Below are 14,965 nucleotides of genomic sequence, written 5' to 3' on the forward strand. Positions count from 1 at the left end.
ACTAAAATAAATACTGTCACCTTCAAATCATCTTTTGGCTAATTATTCACCATTCATACGTGAAATAAAAACAAGCAAAATAAACAGCCCAGCACAAAATCATGATTCACAAGTGAGAGAAGGCATTGTTTGAAACCTACCAGAATGTCTGCTAAACAAAAAGTTCAGCCTAGAAGAAAATCTGGCAATAAGCCCATACAGTTGAAAGAGCTTGAAGGTTGGGAAGGATTCTAGAGTTTACAATCAGACAAACAGTACTCTAAGGGAATGGAATCTAGGATTACATTTTTGCCCTGAACTATTCAATACATAAGAAATATCTCCACCGCCATTATCATTCGAGAAGCCTCTGTCAATATCGAGACCTATCTTCAGCCGACATCAACCTCCTCCGTCACAATCAAGATCGGAAAAGGCTTGGTAAGATTCGGGTTTCATCTAAACCAATTTCTTCTATCAAATCATCGATCTTAACTGATACTATATTATTGCATTCGAGCCTAACCTTTGATATTTTCGTTGTTAAACAGCTCCGAAACTATCAGTTTTGAGTCTTCCCAAGTTCTCAATATTGTTGACTGGAATATTTACCTGTCGTTGCTTTGTTGATTCGGTACTGTTGTCTTTACCGTGAAGGTGATCGGGTATGAGCTTTCATTCTTATTGTATGTGATTTATCATTGGAACTATAGTTTTATATTTTTGGTATCCTGAGTTTTGAGAAATAAGATAGTTATAAACAAGTATATAGCTTATTGATTGTATTTGGTTTATCATTGAAAGTATAATCTTATATTTTTGGTATGCTGCGTTTTAATCCTCAAAGGTTAGACTCTGCTAATGAAAATGGAGATTATTTTTTTTTTTTTAACATAGTTCAGACTGAAAAGTTGTATATGGTAAACATAGAAATTTTCAACTTGAAGCACTTTGTTCCAAGGTTAGTGTATTTCTAGCCATTTGACGTTGCAAGTGAAAGTGATGAACAAATTTGGATTACCATATTCTCTGCAAAGAGAGAAACAGAGAGAGGCAGAGAAAAGAGAGAAAAAGTAGATATTCAGGATTGAGAAAATGTAGGTGTGTTCGTTCGATTGGAATTTAATTGCTTCTGATTTTGCATGTCTGTAATTAGTTCCGCAGATTACAAACTTATCATCATGTTTGTATATAAGGAATATGTTATCTCACTCAGGGATTTATTTCACTATGATCCAACGAATGACATATATAAGAAGATAACTGATCAGAAACCTCTCAAATTTAGGACCCCAGACTGAGTTGCAGCTGCTTCTGTCTTCATTGCCTGTAGACATGAAAATGAGCCACACAGTGTAAAAATTACATTCGCTATTGGCAATTGCATGATTTCTGCAGCGTCTTTATGAATACCTTATCTTCTTCAATATATTCATCCCTGCATCCATACTACGTAGAAATTCATGATATATTCCCCATATGTTTTTCAGTGTGTCAAACTTGATCGGCTTGCACTTCATCTAGATTCTCATATTGCTTCATCCTCCATATTAAAAAGCAATGGGAAGATTTGCTTCTATCAGAGTTCGTTTAGGTATGCCCAATGAACTCTCTTTCCTTGGTTGATCCATGGAACCCGTGTCAACTGATATATGCTTCATAGACTGGCCAGTTATATATGTTGGAAATTATCTGCTTCACAATACCAATGACTGCAATTGTGTCATTGTATACATATGTGAGCAAATCTTTCTTTTACAGTGCATAACAACTGAGGAAGTGCACATCAACTTCAAATCTGGATGGGGAAGGATGCATAAATGAATCATCTGTGATTCCAGGTCTTGGTTTGCTGATAACTTCTAAACAAAGAAACCAGTCATGAAGTTCATGAAACTTGGTTGCACTGATGACTTCTCACACTATTAAGGTAAAAACACACATGATTAAATATGAAATTATTTTCAAGATATGCTGCATCATTAATGAATACAAGGTTGTTACTAAAAGACTTTTTTTTTCTTTTTTTTTTCCTGCTGCTAGCAGAAGTGCCGAGTTCTTGGACAACTGAGGAAATTGGGAAGGGAAACTTGATATATAAGCTTCAAACATTCTTCAAATCTTGCATACTCCATGGCTAGAGGGATGGAACTTCCATTATACAAAACACGAAGGTTAAATGAACGTGAAAGATATGTTTGAAACTGAAAACGTCATTTGATTATTGTTAGTTGTTAGATCACTTAAAACGACAGAAATTGATAATTGTTATACGCCCTTAAATGCAGTTATTTGTCTATACAAGCAGATTTATTTGTAATAATAGTAAGTCCCGCAGCAACGTGCGGGCAAATTTTCTAGTATAAATAAAGTGTGAGTAGCATTGATCCGGGATTACGACTATAAGGAATTTGAACCACATGAATGCAAGAGAAGAGAGTATTATAATAATCGCGGTTAATAAAATGATTTTTTCTTAATGGTGTTGGTTGTTAATCATCATCCAGAGGTGTGAGTCTGTTAGCTTGTTTATTGTTGATATGTGTTTGATGTTTAAGGAAAAGAGAATTCGAGAGAGATTGAATAGAGAATTGTGTTTCATTATTGAGAATAGGAGTCCTATATATAGGGATTACAAAGTACATGTTCTAATATTACGAGGAAAACTTAATCTAAGTAGAACTAGGAACTCTAGAACCTTCTCTCCTATTACTACTCCTATTTTGATTAGACACACTAAATCAATTTTCCTTCAACACTCCCCCTTGTGCCGCTCAAACTTGGTGGTGACGTTTCATCCGTTGCCTCGTTAAAAACCTTGCTCGAGTGAAAAACCATGTGGGACAAAAACTACTTCGAGGAGGAGAAAGGAGTGCAACACGTCCTTCATTCTTCGAGATCGAACATGTAGACATCATAACTCCCCCTGATGTCGATATCTCTCCCTGATTGCTGCAATCGTGGGAGTTCGGATAACTTTCTCAATCTGATGCTCTTCACATGTTTCTCGAAGGTGGATTTAGGGAACGACTTAGTGAATAAGTCCGCTACATTATCCTCTGATCGGATTTGATTCACTTCAATTTTTAGAAGTCATTGTTGTTGCTGATTATAAAAGAACTTAAGCGATATATGCTTTGTGTTGTCACCTTTGATGAAACCTAACTTCATTTGTTCAATACAAGCTGCATTATCCTCATAAATGCATATAGGTTCATCTGTGGTAGACTTCAAACCACAACTTCCTTAAATATGTCTAATTACAGACCTGAGCCATATACATTCACGTACGGCTTCATGTAGAACAATAATCTCTGCATGATTTGAGGAAATAGCAACAAGGGTCTGTTTTGTAGACCTCTAAGATATTGCAGCGCTTCCCATGGTAAAGACATAACCCGTTTGGGAGCGACCTTTGTGAGGGTTAGAGAGGTACCCTACATCAGCAAAACTCATCAAAACATCATTGTCGTTTTGATGGAAGGGAGTAGGGACACGCCGGCCACCATGGACAGCGCCGGCGTCGGCGGCCAACTCTTGGACGGTGGCTTTTTACCTTTTGGGGTCCAATCCCAAATTTTCGTCATTCCTTTTCTCTCTGTAGGGATAGAATAGGCCCACCATATCAATCGTACCTCTTAGGTATCGAAAGATTGTCTTTACACCAATCCAATGGTGGCGTGTTGGCGCAAAGCTATGTCGAGCTAACAAGTTCACTGCGAAGGAGATGTCCGGTCTTGTGTATTGAGCTAAATACAATAATGCGCCTATTGCACTTAAATAGGGCACTTCGACCTCTAATGATTCTTCGTCATCATCCTTTGGGCGAAACGGATCTTTTCTGAGTTTAAGACTACAACAGATCATGAACCGATCATGGGAATACTCACAGGCTTTGCTTTATCTTTATTAAAGCGCCTTTAGGATTTTCTGAGTATATGCAGTTTGATCCATCAAAATCCCATCACTAAGGTGCTCGAGTTCTAAACCGAGACAAAACCGTATTTTCCTAAGATCTTTCATCTCAAATTTGGATTTCAAATATGTAGCAGTTTCCTTTAACTCATCTAGAGTTCCAATTAGGTTCATGTCATCGACATAAACTGCTACGATTGCAAATTCGGAACTTGTTCTTTTAATGAACACGCATGGGCATATTTCATTATTAATATATCTCTTCCCAATCAAGTAGTCACTTAGACGATTATACCACATCCGTCCGGATTGTTTTAATCCATATAGTGAGCGTTTTAATCTTATTGAAAACGAGCTCCGTGGTTTAGAGCCACTTGACTTGGGTAATTGAAGTCCATCTGGAACCTTCATATATATCTTTGAATCTAGATCCCCATAGAGATATGCTGTAACCACATCCATAAGCTGCATGTCAAGTTTTTTGGAAACTACCAAACTGACAAGGTAGCAGAACATTATAACGTCCATTACGGGAGAATATGTCTCCTCGTAGTCGATTTCAGGGCTTTGTGAGAAACCTTGCGCCACGAGGCGGGCTTTATATCTAACCACATCATTTTTCTCATTACGCTTTCTAACAAAGACCCATTTATGGTCAACATGTTTTACATATGGGGGTGTCTGCGTTATGGGCCCAAACACATGTCTCTTTGTTAGTGAATCCAATTCAGCCTGGATCACATATTTCCATTTAGGCCAATCCGCTCTTCGTTGACATTCTTCGACAAAGCGAGGTTCAATATCATCATATTCTATAATTCCTTTTGCAATATGATATGCAAATGCATCATCAATAGCCATAGAATTTCTATCCATCATCTCATGTACACTAGTGTAATTCATGGAGATCTCTCTATTCTCTGGAGTTGGTTCTGACATTGGAGCGTCCCCCAATGATGTCTCTTTGACATAACCATAATCCGGAATATTCTCATGAGATGGATTATTTATATCGATGATTAATGGATTATTTTGTGCCAAACTAGCTTTTTTTCTTGGGCGAGAATCCATCGAACCTATGAGCCTCCCGCGCTTCCTGGCAGGAGTCGTGGGCCTAGCCACAACGTCACCATCACTGTGAGAGGGGACATTGGCGCCATGCTCAGTTGCCCTTGAGATGGCGTCATGTCCTTTAATTTTTAGGGACATCAATCCTTGCAGGCACGTTTGCGGCAGATATGTGTGATCTCGTCACTTTAGCGATATCAGAAAACGCATCAGGCATCGATTCTGCTACGTTCTGAAGATCGAAAATTCTCCGCACTTCAATTTCAGACTATACGGTTCGGGGATCAAGATGAGACAGAGTGGGGACAAACCACGACAATTCTTGTTGTTCCTGTTGAACATTTATGTTCTTATCTCTCCCTTACAACTGGAAGACTGTCTCATCAAAGTGACAATCCGCAAATCTAGCTGTAAAGAGATCGCCTGTCAAGGGTTCTAAGTAGCGGACAATAATTGGATAATCATATCCAACGTAAACACCTAATCGTCGTTGAGGACCCATTTTGGTGCGCTGTGGCTGCGCAATATGCACATAAACTGCACACTCAAATATGCGTAAGTGTGAGACATTAGGCTCATACCCAGTCACCATCTGTGACGCATAAAAGGGTTGAGTGGCAGTGGGCCTCAGACGAATAGGCACAGCTGCATGTAATATTGCATAACCTCGAGCAGAACAAGGGAGATTGGTGCGCATTACCAATGCCCTAGCGACCATTTGTAGTCGTTTAATAGCGGCTTCTGCGAGTCCATTTTGGGTGTGAACATGAGGAACTGGATGTTCAACATCAATCCCAATGGACATGCAATAATCATCAAAAGTCTTTGATGTAAACTCCCCAGCATTATCTAATCTTATAGAGTTAATAGGATGATCAGGGTGGTGAGCCCTTAACTTAATAATTTAGGCTAGGAGTTTAGCAAATGCAGCGTTCCTTGTGGACAAAAGCATGACATGTGACCAGCGTGTCGATACATCAACCAATACCATAAAATATCGAAATGGTCCGCATGGTGGTTGAATTGGTCCACAAATATCACCTTGGATTCTTTGCAAGAATGGTATAATTTCTTTAGTGTCCTTTGCATAGGATGGTCTCAATCCTAATTTTGCTAAAGAGCAGGCTTTGTAGAACGAATGATGGACTTTAGAAACAACCAATGAGGATTTTGGTTGAGCCATGAAGTCACAATTGACTTTTGAAGCAAAATTTAAAGTAGAAAGAGCATTGGTGGCGTCAATGCCACCTTGAGGCCGCAGGGGGATGGCGGCGCCGGCCAAGGATGGCCAGTTTTGGGGGTGAATGGCGCCGTGAGGCGAAGGGGCTTTTTCGATGTCCAAAAACTGATTTTTACTTCTTTTCGTTCTGAAAAATGTATGTCCGTGTGAAGTCTTTAATATACGGATCATCATATCACGACCTAGGTATCCTAAACGGTCATGTTAAAGCCTATATGTGTCAGAATCCCATAAATAATCTCTCATAACATGATTGGATTCAATTATGCGAATAGTGGTTGCACACAGCCCACTAGATTGACACATAAGTTTCTCTATGACTCGTTTATGTCCGTAGTCATTAGAGGTGATGCAAAAGAACTCTTGTCCATTCTCACAATGTATTTCCACCTGAAAACTATTGGCTCTTATATCTTTGAAGCTCAAAAGGGTTCTTTCAGCCCTAGGAGTGTAGAGAGCTTCAATGACATTAATGATTGTGCCATGTGGCAACAAGAATTGAGCTGGTCCTCGACCATGAATCAATTTAGATGACACTGCCATCGTAGTCACTGAAAATCGAGTAGGCATCATCTCAAGAAATAACTGCCTTTTTCGAAGTATGGTGTGCATAGTAGCACTATCCACGAGGCATTCTAGCTCTCCGGGAAACATATTTGAATGAATAAAGTTTGAATAAAAATTGACACTTTATTTCAATGAAAGCTAATGATTACATCAAAGTTTCTAAATTTAATCCAAAAAGGATAATCAAGCTTAGACAAGTAGTAGTTACTCAATCCGTTTGGTAATTCCAATTTAGTTGTGACCAGATAAGGTAAGGCGAGATTTTGGTGGAGCGTTGCTCACTTTTAAAACCGTTCTCTCAGTTCAAACTTTTTCTAGACATCACAATTACTCTTAAGTACGCCTAGTGAGAAAGAGTTATAACCACTGTTTTTGTTGATAGTTTCTAAATTTTTTGGATTTGGATTGAAACCAATGACATTTATATGGTCAGATTTTTATGCTTACGAACACTCTTAGTCCATAGCCTACGAACGGTCTTAGTTCGTAAAAATCGATGCTCACGGACGCTCTTAGTCCGAAGATCACGAACGTTCTTAGTTCGTATATAGCATGAATCCCCACGATTCCGCTTCTAGAAAATCAAACCCACGTTACAGAAAGGTGGGATGTAGAAGAATGGATTTTGTAAGTCCCCGAAGAAAAATAAAGATAAATTTAAATTTCAAAAACGGGAACAACTTACTAGTGAAAACTTACTCATGAATTTCGGAACTTGAAATTCTCAATACAAGCGCGTGTTGATGCAGACGTGTAGGATTGCAGGCGTGCTATCGATCCTGGGTCGGGGATTGCAAACTATCTTTCAATCCCTGCTGTGTGGCTGATATAGGTCTGGCCAAGGTAAGCCGAGGAGCTGGCCGACATATGCGTGCTCAGGGGTGCGTAGGTGCTGTAGGGGCAGCCATGCAGATGAGGCTAGCATGGGCTAGGAGATGCTATAGTGATGCTTGAAGGTGGCAGCGGCGGTTTTCAAGGATTTTTGGTTGAAATTTGGAGCAGATTTTCCTCTGAACAGCTTTCACTTTGATTAGTGTACAGGTCTCAAAACAACTCCAATAAGGCTGAAATTAAGAGGTTTAGATAGAAGAGACAGAGACGAACAACTTTTATGAAGGAAGAATTTTGATCTGAGGTCTCTATCAAGACGTTTCGGTGATTTCAAGCAGGCTGATATGTACTGGAATGAGCGTCCTGCTGTACTGCAGCGGCACCAGGCGTGCGGTGATGTTACAAGGGCAGTAGGCGGCGCACGGGTGAGTAATGGCTGCAGGGGCAGCGTGCAGCACAGGGGCACTCAGGTGGGTAGCAGCGGCTACTCTTGCACGAGCTAGGTGTAACGGTGGAAAAGGTGATGTTGAAGAATTTTCTGGTTTTAGATTTTTGATCTCAAGGTTAGGACTCGTGTTGATAACGTGTTTAAGGAAGAGAGATTGAATAGAGAATTGTATTTCATTATTGAGAATATGAGCCCTATATATAAGGATTACAAAGTACATGTTCTAATGTTACAAGGAAAACTTAATCCAAGTAGAACTAGGAACTCTAGAATATTCTCTCCTATTACTACTCCTAATTTAATTAGGCACACTAAATCGATTTTCCTTCAACATTTGACTTATTTTAGTTTTAAATGAAACACTTTGCTCCTAACTCGTAAGACTACCAGATTTCCTTCCAAAAATGCATATCAATTTCCTCTTTCATAATCTGTGGTGGGTTTCTGTTGGCGCAGGCCCTTCTTTGCAAGTTTACCAAAACATGAAGCTTTTTAGTGTTATTTGACCAGATTGTTTAAGCATGGAAGCAAAGAATGCTCCAAATCATTATTTAAAGGAAATTAATTAAATGAAAGGCTGAAAGGTCAGTGTTTGATTTTCATGATCATGACCCTTAACTAGCATTTGTGATTAGTCAAAGAATAAGAAAATATAGAAATGCGCATTGCCTGCTAATTGCATAAAAAAATTGGGGTGGTTTTTCCAATTAGTAGAAAAGGATTTACTTTTCTGATCTTAGGCTATCAATTGCCAAGTGGAGTTCTATTAGCATAGGCTGAAAATGCACAAGACAGAAGCTGGTCATAGGAGACTGAAAAATTTTAAGCTTATAATTGAAATTAACGGAGATTATGACTGCATGGAGTTGGAAACACATGAATAAGAGAGGAGAGTATTATGATAATTGCGCTTTATTTATATCTTTAAGATCTTAATCAAGTTGATCATGGTGACCAGAATCATGACATGTACATGCAAGGCCGGCGTAGATTAAATCTAGACAGATCATTTGTCAACTTGCTTCTGCATGTATGAGGCAGTTTGCTTAGTCCATAACGTTAACTAATCAAAGAATTAACTTTAACGTTTATATCAAGGCCTTCCAAGCTAAAAAAAATAAAAAATAAAAATAAAAAGCTTCTAACCAAAGAAAAGACAGACAGAGAAGCGTTGGCACGGTCTGTGAAGTTAGAACAAGGAATTTACTTTTACAAACCTGGCTAGCCTTGAAAGCTTTGTTTGTGACAGCTGACGAGCCTTTCGAAGATACCAAACCAAAATTGTTAGTGAATGCAGCCTAATATTACACGAGAAAAATCAAGAAGTAACCATCTTCTTTCTGCTTCTGTAGTTCATTTTTGTTTTCACCGTATGGCTGTAAGCTAGGGATTACAACTTGGGCGGCCAAGACAATGAAGCTTGAGTTTTAGCAAAATACAATTCCATCTGGCTGTTACTGTTAAAAATTGCTGTCAGTGTTCATCTGTGTGGTAAATTAACAAATACAACCTTAAGTATTTCTGTATTTCATATAGTAGATTGGCTTGTATCGCTGACTTTATTATTCAGTCACACATTGTTCGAAGGAAAATCTGTATTTGAGGGTCCTAATGATAGCTGATAAAGAAAAGAAAAGGCATTTTGTATTAGTCACAGGCTCACAGCATATACAAAAGGGTGAAAAGGACATAGAATAAAAACAATGGCTGTGCCAATGTAAGATGCTAGCAAACCACTATATATAGAAGCCCTTGAAAAGTTGAGATAAAACTCCTCATAAACACAGAGAGAAAGATACACAAAGAGAGAAAATGGAACACTTCAGCAAGGACTTCAGCATAGGCGCATGCGAAGGCCAGAAGGTTCTGGATGGAGAGACCTTGCCACTGGTGCTGCAACCTCCGGAGCCAACCAGGAATGATGTGGAGTCGCTTGTGTTGACTCTCAAGAAGAACAAGGACTGGTTTGAGCAGATGCTTATCAAGAACAGTGCAATCCTGCTTAGAGGTTTCAATGTACAGAATGCAGTGGAGTTCAATGACATTGTGGAAGCTTTAGGGTGGGATGATATTCGTTACGTTGGGCCTGCTCCTCGAACGCATGTGCACAAGCGTGTCTGGACTGCCAATGAAGGACCTCTATCTGAGTTCATATACTATCACCATGAGATGGTGCTGGTAAGTACAGAAATCTTTTCTTGTCATATTTAAGTGCATGCTATACTATGATGTTAAAAATCAAATATTCATTGGTGCTTTTATAGTTTTATTTCCTGATAGATAGCAGCAAATTTCACCTAAAAATCTTTTCTTTTCAGGAAACTCCACACTAAAAAAGCTAGTTGTGATTTTCTAGAATGCCACATCCTTATGCTTCTTCTTGTTGGTTGCAACAAAATCAACTAAAGTCTCTAGCAAAAAGTCGTGATAATTGAAACATTTTGCTGTTTTCAAGAGTCCATCTGTAGTAGTCCATAAGTCCATGTTATATAGTAGTATAATTGACCTGTTTTTCTCATGAAAGATACTAATTAACAAAATGAAAACAGAAGCTGTGTAATTCATTTTGTCATTAATCATCTCTTAGAAAAACCATGATTTACTGCATTTTTGTTCGTTGTTGCATTAACATGGAGAAAGGATTCAAATTGATTTACAAGTTCAAACTATGGAAGATGTCAAATTCTTCTGTTTTTCTGCTGACATGTTTAAGCTAGGAGGAATGTACAGCATGAATAGTTTGATTCTCTTATGTAATCAGATTAGAATATGCTTTCATGATGTAACGTGATCACACTTCTCACCTAATCTCTGGTATGTTCAAGTATTCTAATCCGAAGAGTTGACCCCATGTTGGCATCTCTGCATATGAAAGATCTCTCTTAACTACTTTTACTGATCTCTGACTAACTAACCAGATTAAGGAGTACCCCAAGCAAGTCATCCTATTCTGTGAGACACCACCACCAGAAGGAGGACAAACACCTTTTGTTCCAAGCTTCCGAGTGACCGAAAGGATGCTCGAGGAGTTCCCAGAAGCTGTAGAAGAAATGGAGGCAAATGGCTTGAAGTACACCTTCACAGCTCCTAGCAAGAACAGCACTGGTTCAATGAGAGGTAGGGGCTGGGAGGATGCTTTTGCAACATCAGATCGAGCCGAAGCTGAGAAGAGGTTATAAGATTATAATGTAACATGATTATGTACAACACTACTGGGTTAAAAACGTTATGTTAACCATTTCATTTGTGGCAGGGCTAATGCTTTAGGCATGGATGTCGAGTGGCTAGCAGATGGCTCGATGAAGACGATATTGGGTCCAAGATCAGTGACAAAGGTGTTTGAAGGAAGAAAAGGAAGGAGAATGTGGTTCAACACGGTTGTGGGAATGCATGGGAAGGAGCATAGTTCTGCTTTCATGGCCGACGGAACGGAGATTCCGGACAATGTGGTGAATAGATGTCAAGAGATTATTGAAGAAGAAAGTATCCAGTTCAAGTGGGAGAAGGGTGATGTGCTCTTCCTTGATAACTTGGCTTTGCTCCATGGAAGGAGGCCTTCTGCTGCTCCCAGAAGAGTCTTGGTAGCTACTTGCAAGTAGTGATCTCTTACAGCCTGTTAATGGCAGAGGCCGGCCCTGAGTCTTGCAAGGCCTCGGGCGAGAATTATCCTTAGGCCCCCTATTTTCTATTGATAAACTCAAATAAGTCTTGCAAAAAATCCTTGTTTCTAAATTTGTCAAGAATGCAATAAGGTTCTATGAAAATCCCTTTTTCTAAAATGTATTGAGAATTAACATAGCGACACTTAAATAAAATATAATTTCTTTTATTGGGGGGCAATAACTTTTTTATTGGGGGTCAATAATTTATCTCCGGCGAATGATGAACAGAATCTAGCGACCAGTGAAGGGACTCCGGCGAATGATGACTGGAGTTCCGCGCCTGTTGACCGAAGCCCGGTGAAGTCTCCGTTGACTTAGAGAGTGACAAATAGAGGGAGGGCAAAATTGTCTAAAAAATATACAAGAAATAATTAAAAAAATACTTAATTGGGTATTAGGGCAAAAAATATGTAATTTATTGAGTAAGTGAGGTAAGTGGGGTTAATGTAGCTCAAAATTGGGTAAATTGACATTTTCCCAATGTATATTGCAGTGGAAGTGTCAAACTCTACTGCAAATTTCCGCAACAAAAATAAACTTCTATTGCAAAACTGAGAAAAATTATAGCATTGAGGGTTAGCAAAACTCATTTAAAAAAAAAGCACAATCTTTTTCTCATTCTCTACTGCAGTCTAGAAAAGTAGAAGATTAAATTATGGAGATTGCTACAAAAAAATTTTGTCAAAGATGTGGAGGGAAAAGTTTGAGAAAAATAAGAGAATCTTCTTGTTTTATGGAAAAAGATAGAAAAATTTTGCATAGAAAGAGATGCAATCCAAGCTTTAATTATAATTAAATTTCTGTTGTAGAGAAACTGAATTTGAGAGGAATTTTCTGTGTATTCTCATTGATAATAGGGGCCTCTTTATATAGAGGATTACAATGCATAGAATCTCAATCATACAAGGAAAGTAATTCTACATTGATTAGGATTCTAGATCCTTCTAATTAAATCCTATTACCACTAGGTCAAGTAACCTAGAGTTTGGGCTAAACACAAATTAGGTTTTCCTTCAACACTCCCCCTTGTGTTGCCCAAACGCGGTGCTTCTCTCGTTGCCTCATTAAAAACCTTGCCGAGTAACAAAAACCCAGTGGGACAAAAATAACCTCGGTCGAAGGGGAAAAAGAGCACAACACACCCTTCACGATTCGAGACGAACATGTAGACATCTCCCCCTGATGTCTGCACCTCCCCCTGATGACTACGATCATGGGAGTTCAGATAATTTCTGCAAGCCAATTCTTGCCACATGTTTCTCGAACGTGGTATTGGGCAATGACTTAGTAAACAAGTCTGCCTCACTATCCTCAGATCGAACCTAGTTCACTTTGATCTCGAGGAGTGTCTGTTGTTGCTGATTATGCTTGGTGTTGTCGCTTTTGATGTAGTCTTGCCTCATTTGTTCAAAACAAGTAGCATTATCCTAAATGCTCGTAGGCTCATCCGTGGTAAACTTCAAACCACAATTGTTCGAACATGCGTAATTATGGATCCAATCCATATACATTCACGAACCACTTCGTGAAGAGCAATGATCTCTGCATTGTTCGAAGATATAGCGACTACGGTCTGTTCTGTAGACCTCCAAGATATCACGGTCTTTTCCCATGGTGAACACTTAACCAGTTTGGGAGCGACCTTTGTGTGGGTCAGAGAGATACCCAATATCAGCAAAACCTTCCAAAACACATGTCGTTTTGGGATGGAGATAGAGAACGCAGGCCAGCGTTGGCGGCGTACCTGATGTGTGATGGGTCCGAATCCATCATCTCTTTGTAGGGATAGAACAAGCCCATATCAATCGTACATCTCAAATATCGAAAGATATCTTTTACACCAATCCAATGGCGTCGCGTTGGCGCAGAGCTATATTTAGCTAACAAGTTTACAACATATGAGATGTCCGGTCTTGTGCATTGAGATAAGTACAATAATGCGCCTATTGTACTGAGTAAGGCACTTTTGCCTCTAGCACATCTTCGTCATCATCCTTTCGACGAAGAGGATCCTTTTCAGGATCAAGACTACGGATGATTATGGGGGTGCTTGAAGGCTTGACCTTGTCAAAATGCCTAAGCATCTATCGACATGATGCTCAAGTTCCAAACTGAGACATAATCGTGTTCTCCCAAAATCCTTCATCTCAAACTCAGATTTCAAGTGTTCAGCGGTTTCCCTTAACTCTTTAAGGGCTTCTAATGAAGATCATGTCCAACATGAACCGCGATAGGATCCGAAACTTGTTATATAAACGCGTGGGCATATCCCTTCCCAATCAAGTAGTCACTTTAGTGAGCGTTTCAACCTCTTTGTAAACGCGCTCCATGGTCTAGAACCTCTTGACTTGGGTAAATGAAGTTCGCCATGAACCTTCATGTATGTTCCGTATCTAGATCCCTATAGAGATACGTAGTGACCATATTTGTAAGCTGCATGTTCAGTTATTCGGAAACTACCAAACTGACAGGGTAGTGGAGTGCAATGACATCCATTACGAGAGAATATGTCTCATCGTAGTCGATTCCAGGGCGTTTTGTGAGAAGCCTTGCGCCATAAGGCGAGATTACCATCTCTTTTTCTCATCACGCTTTCTAACGAAGACCCATTAGTCAACAGGTTTTATGTTAGGAGGTGTTGGCATCTCTAGCTCGAAAACCTTCCTCTTCGTTAGAGAATCCATCTTAACCTGGATCGCATCTTTCCATTTAGGCCAAAAACTCTCTACGTTGGCATTCATTTATTCATCAACGGAGCGTGGTTCGATATCATCGGACTCAGCAAACTCATGCGTAACTACATCATCAATTATGATGGAGTTTCTATCCCACGTCTCATGTACACTAGTGTAAGTTTCATAGAGCTCTATATTCTCAGGAATAAGGTTTGACGTTGAGGCGTCCCCCAACGATAACCATAACCCGGAAGATACTCATGAGACGGATTTTGAGTCATGATGATTAAAGGATTGGAATGTGCCAAAGTATCCTTCGAACCCACGGGCCTCCCACGCATCCTAGCTGGGGCCATGGCCTGTAACGCCAGAGTGCCACTCTCTTTGGCATTGGCGCCATGCCTACCTCCGTGTAGGGTGGCGCTTACGTCCTCTCGTAGGGACGTCCTTCCTTGCAGGCATGTTTGCAGCATATTTGTGTGATCTCGTCACTTTAACAGGGATCAAGATGAGACATAGTGGGGACAGACTACAACAATTCCTGTCGTTCCTGTTGAACATTCATGTTCTTATCTCCCCC

The 14,965-nt window shown here is 39.6% G+C and overlaps 1 protein-coding gene across 1 annotated transcript; it reads left to right on the forward strand.

Annotated features, from left to right (window-relative positions):
- Positions 1-9,753: 9,753 nt before the first annotated feature.
- LOC112198471 (clavaminate synthase-like protein At3g21360) lies at positions 9,754-11,811 on the forward strand. Its single transcript, XM_024339601.2, has 3 exons — positions 9,754-10,226; positions 10,967-11,220; positions 11,302-11,811. The coding sequence occupies exons 1-3, from the start codon at positions 9,861-9,863 to the stop codon at positions 11,645-11,647; spliced, it is 966 nt and encodes a 321-aa protein (XP_024195369.1). The 5' UTR covers positions 9,754-9,860; the 3' UTR covers positions 11,648-11,811.
- Positions 11,812-14,965: the final 3,154 nt, after the last annotated feature.

The sequence above is a fragment of the Rosa chinensis genome, chromosome 4, assembly GCF_002994745.2.
Source record: "Rosa chinensis cultivar Old Blush chromosome 4, RchiOBHm-V2, whole genome shotgun sequence".
NCBI lineage: Eukaryota > Viridiplantae > Streptophyta > Magnoliopsida > Rosales > Rosaceae > Rosa > Rosa chinensis.

Coding starts and splice junctions, on each gene's coding strand:
- LOC112198471 (XM_024339601.2), top strand. CDS start 9,861: ATGGAACACTTCAGCAAGGACTTCAGCATAGGCGCATGCGAAGGCCAG. Junction 10,227..10,966: donor ATCACCATGAGATGGTGCTG/GTAAGTACAGAA, acceptor CTAACTAACCAG/ATTAAGGAGTACCCCAAGCA. Junction 11,221..11,301: donor CGAGCCGAAGCTGAGAAGAG/GTTATAAGATTA, acceptor CATTTGTGGCAG/GGCTAATGCTTTAGGCATGG.